General features: G+C 37.3%; 1 protein-coding gene across 1 annotated transcript; it reads right to left on the reverse strand.

The window, feature by feature from the left end:
- Positions 1-4,240: 4,240 nt before the first annotated feature.
- On the reverse strand, positions 4,241-4,681 carry LOC121417653. Its single transcript, XM_041611389.1, has one exon. The coding sequence runs from the start codon at positions 4,679-4,681 to the stop codon at positions 4,241-4,243; it is 441 nt and encodes a 146-aa protein (XP_041467323.1).
- Positions 4,682-5,659: the final 978 nt, after the last annotated feature.

A 5,659-nucleotide genomic window follows, 5' to 3' on the forward strand; every position in this document is an offset into this window, starting at 1 on the left:
CTCAGAAAAAAGTTGATTTGAATCAACATTGTAACATTGATTAACCCATAGTAGAAGTACAAATAAAGTCCATTGGTATTTACTTTAATGACGATGAAATATTTCTATTTTTCAATCCTCTAATATTCCTTATTTCAACTCAGACACACATCTTTTTTATATTCCTTTAATTTTTCCAAATGCCTTTCTAAGTACGTTTTCGATAAAAAAGGCTCCATAATATTCATATATTTTTGTTATTATAACTCTGTTTTGGATCCCCTAATATTACTTATTTTAAATCAGGGACCATCCATAAAAATTATAGGATCAAAGCGTAGTTCCACGTACGCTACCAAATAAGATTTCAATTACAGATTCTTTAATATTTTTACTTTATAATCTTGTTATTTTCTCTCTTTTCATTCACCTTTTTTAACAGAGAGTAAGTATACACCTCATTACAATTATATTTCTTAGTATTTTGGATTATTCTTATAGATGAATGTCTATGAGCTTCATTTCTATCTACTCAATACAACAATGAAAGATAGTCCATCATGAAATTAAAACATGTTTAAAGGTCAAGCCCACCTCAGAAAAAAGTTGATTTTAATCAACATTGTAACATTCTAACATTGGTTATCCCATAGTAAAAGTACGAATGAAGTCCATTGGTATTTACTTAAATGACGGTGAAATATTTCTATTTTTGAATCCTCTAATATTCCTTACTTCACCTCAGACACACATCTAAAACTACACTAATATTTCCAAATACCTTTCTAAGTACGTTTTCGATAAAAAAGGTTCCATAATATTTATATATTTTTGTTATTATAACCCTCTTTTTGGATCCTCTAATATTACTTTTTTTAAACAGGGCCCATCCATAAAAATTATAGGAATACTATGTTGTTTCACGTACGCTACCAAATATGATTTCAATTTCAGGTTCTATAATATTTTTACTTTATGATCTTGTTATTTTCTCTCTTTTTCCTGCCCTTATTTAACAGAGGGTAAGTATACACCTCATTACAATTATATTTCTTAGTATTTTGGATTATATTTATAGTGAACGTCTATAGTAACAACCGTTCATGCTGGCTGCATCCGGCATGGGGGATTAATTCTGATTAACCCATGCCTCTAGCGTTCACCCCGTGCCCCCTGCAGGCTTCACGCTATAATATTTTTGCTCTGTTCCCTAAACACTTCTATTATAGCTAAATGTTCATAAATTGACTCACTTCAATACTTGATTTCTACAAGTCGATATTATATTCAACAATAAATCCATCCTTTTCTCAAAGAAACTGTTTCATTACGGCTTTCGACCTTCGTAAACTATATAAACCAACATGAATTCTTATATGTGGGGCATGTAACGCTACTCACATGTACGAGTGTAATCAACTAATATTTGAACACATAAATGTCATAAAGGTACACACTATTTCTAATAAATTATTCAATACGAGTGTAATCACTGACCTTCTTGCCACTATTTTGTCGTTTATGATGGCCACAACTACGGGATTGCTTAGATTTTCTTCAATTCCATGTAAATATCAGGCATTTTATGCCTATCATCAAAACTCAAGATGTGGTGCCGCAGATGGCGTCCTAACTTTTTCGTTATCTCGAAGTCACGCAGTTACATGGCTCATTTAAGTTAGTTAAACTAATTTACCAAAAAAAGATTATTGAAAGAACTTACGACCACCAATGTATGTCACATATATAGCATAGAAATTAGATTGTGCTTATATTTAACCAACTTGTCTTTCAATATTGATTCGAAACATACAAAGAATTCCTAAACAGTTGAACAAATAGTATATTAAAAATCAATTTTCACTAAATATGAACAAGAGTATTCACTTAGTAACATCAATAATCTTCCTTACCAATAAAATATCATGCATTGATTGTTTGCATAGTTTGAAGTACTAATTTGTAAACTAATTGAAAATTCAACGAGCGGTCTCTTGATGGCATGAAACATTCTAATACAAGCAAAATTGCATATTTCTATAAATTAAAGAGTGTAGTATTACCTCATACTTCGATATACTCTATCAACACTTCATACTTTCTCTTCTATGCTATGAATTTATGCAATACGCAAAGATTCTGCAAATATTTGTAAAGATGTGCTATATTCTTTACAAATCACACCATTAAGAATGCTCTATCCAAAAAAAAAAAACTACTGGTACAGTTAAACCTTTCAAACTCATCGATCCATGAATGTATCAGTGTTTCTGTGGTTCTCAATTCAAATAATGTAACGAACTTGCATGTTAAAACCTCAAATAGGATAAATTCAATCCAATGTAGGCACAGTTTTTAAACTTTTAAACAAATTTCTTATTCATTTATATTCATGCCTATGCCTACACAGTTCAATTCTGTCCTTCCGATTTGTTTGTTCAAATGATGATACATGTTTATACATTTCAAGAAAACAAATATTACTCTATAGTCTTGTATCAGACTCGCTGACTTGAATGATCATTTAAAAGATTAAATATTATCAAGCAATCACTATAACCACAATTTTAAGTGCGAACAAACTCGAACTGAATATGTGTAGTCTGAAATATGGACCCAATCAAAGAAATGCAAATTGATTCTGGTTAACTTCCAAAAAATGAGGAAATTGTGATGGAACGCTTTTATGTTCCAAGGAATTTTGTTTTGTTTTTGTTCGAAAATCAATTATAATAGACAAACTGTCAATTTTCAATTTAGTCTCATACTCAGACCATAGTCTAGGGTCGTGTGGTCCAGTGGTTAGAGCATTGGACTCATAATCGCAAGGTTGTGAGTTCGAATCCCAACTCTGCCATTGTCTCCACTTTGATAAAAAGGCCCGAGAGTGATATCTGTCGTCTATAACGTCAGCCACTATGACTGATTAACCTAGACGTAAAATGTTTCATAGGTAATTGGTTATATACCAGCTTGGGGTTTACCAGCAAAATGCTGTCCTGCCGAGTTCCTACGAGAGTTACCACAAACAGAAACAGAATAGTATTTTACCAAATTCAATAGTCATGATTAACAGTTACCTAACTTTGGATATTATCACTTCCAGACTCTGGAATTCTGGTTAAATTCAAATTATTCAAAAACAACATCTCATATTCCTGAATTAGTCTATTTTCAGACTCAATGAATGACATTTAAAATAACAACTACTTAGTCTTTAACTTCAGACCCAACGGTGGTATCAAATTGATTAAAACAGAAATAAGTATAATATCGGACCCGAAAAGTGATACCAATTTCAGCAAAATAAAAAAAGAATAGTCTTAATTCAGACCCTGTGGCTCCTAGTTAGGGAATCTTCCTTGGTCTTTTTGTGTGACCAACAAAATAAGTTTACGTATCGGTCGTTGTAAGTAACGTTGCCGTGAGATTCGCTTTCCGCGACTGTCCAATTTAGAGTCACTCATCACTAACTTAACCTTGCGCACATGATTGTCTGAGGGTGGGTATACATCAACTACTCTGGCTAGCGTCCATTGGTTTCTTGGATTCTCGTCCTTCACAATTACAATGTCACCGACGTGCGCATTTCTCTGAGGAAAAGTCCATTTCTGACGTGAATGAAGGCTCTGAAGGAATTCGTGCTTCCAACGCTTCCAAAATTCATTGGCTAGATGCTGGACTCTCCTCCATCTTTTCCTAGAGTACAGGTCCTCATGTGGAAATTGGCCAGGAGGTGGTAACAGCACACGAGTTTTCATCGTAAGAAGGTGGTTTGGTGCCAAGGGTTCAGGATGTGTGGGGTCATTCAAGTTCTCGATGGTCAGAGGTGTACTATTTAAAATAGCAGCTGCTTCATTCATTAGGGTGTGCAGGGACTCATCATCAGGTTGTTGTCCAGCTATGTATAACAAGGCTTCTAGTACTCGGCGTATAGTGCGTATTTGTCTCACCCATACGCCACCCATGTGACTTGCTGATGGGACGTTGAATTTGAAGTGGATGTAGTCACAGTCCTTATTCAGAAGGAATTTTCTGATCTGGTCATGATGAGCAGCGCTACTCGGCCTCAGCTCCGATGAAGTTTGTGCCTGTGTCAGAACGAAGTTGACGGACCGGATCTCTTATGGATAGAAATCGTCGAAGAGCATTGATGAAAGAGTCACTTGTCATCGAGTTAAGAGTCTCTATATGTACAGCCCTAGAACCATGCAGCCGAAAAGGAGGCCGTATCTCTTTAGTTCTCTTCGGCCGTCCTTTATCACCCAAGGACCAAAAACATCCATGCAGCTGTATGTGAAGGGTGGTGAAGGTTCAAATCGTCCTTTGGCGGGTTCGACATCTTCTGCCACTGAGATTCACCGCGTAGCCTACGGCAGGTGACACACTCATTAATGAATCTGGAGATCGTCGAGCTCCCAGATATGACCCATAAACCGCTTGACCTCAACTGGTTGTTGGTCATGCCTCGATCCTGTTGGGCTGTCTGAATGTGGCAATGTCTTATTATCAGCTCCGTGATATGGTGTTTTTTGGGTAGAATAACTGGATGCTTACTCTCATAGGAACCTTTAGCACATGTGAGACGTCCACCTACTCTAAGTATCCCATCAGAGTCGATGAAAGGGTCTAGACGGTGAAACCGACTATAGCCTTGATGCTTACGTCTGTATCTCTTGCCTTTGTTCGTGTCATTATTCATTACCCTTGGCTACTCGGTTCTGTATAGCCGTCATCTCATCATGGAATTCATCTCTTTGTACAGCCTTCAAGATTTCCAATTGGGCTTGGTTCAGTTCCTTCATAGTCAGTTTGTGTGGTACGATCTGGTGAGAACTCTCGCTGGTGCGGGATGAGATGGGAAGACCTCGTTCTCGACATCGCTGTTTCAAGACTTCAGTCTAAGGCAGTTTGCTACTGCCCTTTTAGCTCTGTTCGAACAGGAGAATCTAATCAATCGATCAATCTCAAAGGCACAAGGCTTAGAGTGGCCCTGTACATGTACAATGTTTGTATGAGCTTTCTTTACTTCTGGATCATCTGGTTCTACATCAAACTCATCATCTTGTTTGAACTCAACTGCCTTACCCTCCCAAAGGAAATCTGGACCATTGAACCATGAAGACGACAGGGGCTGGTTAGCTCCCGGGATGCAAGGTCAGCTGGGTTATCATGTGTTCCCACATATTTCCATTGTGATGGGGTAGAGTGCTGTCTAATCAGATGTATACGGTTGGCAACGAACACATGAAATCGCCTCGTGTCATTGTTAATGTACCCCATCACTACATTATTGTCTGTCCAATAGAACCTTTCGGTGTTTTTAGGATACAAGTTCTTTCCGGAGAAATGCACTGATCTTGACTGAGATTACTGCGGCAGTCAGTTCTAGACGTGGCACCGTGATAGATTTAAGAGGTACCACTCTGGCTTTTCCCATCAACAGTGTACAGTGCACCTTGCCTTTATCATTGGTCAACCTTAGGTATGTGCACTCGCCATAACCAGTAGTGCTAGCATCGGAAAAGTGATGCAGCTACATTTTCTTGACATCTCCAAATCCAACAGGCTTGTAGCATCGCTGTATGGATATAGAGTCGAGATTGAGTAAATCAGCTCTCCATTTCTCCCATTTACTCCTCTGGTCATCAGGCAGTTCATCATCCCAGTCTACTGCTTT

Source organism: Lytechinus variegatus, chromosome 6 (assembly GCF_018143015.1).
Source record: "Lytechinus variegatus isolate NC3 chromosome 6, Lvar_3.0, whole genome shotgun sequence".
NCBI classification, from domain to species: Eukaryota; Metazoa; Echinodermata; class Echinoidea; order Temnopleuroida; family Toxopneustidae; genus Lytechinus; species Lytechinus variegatus.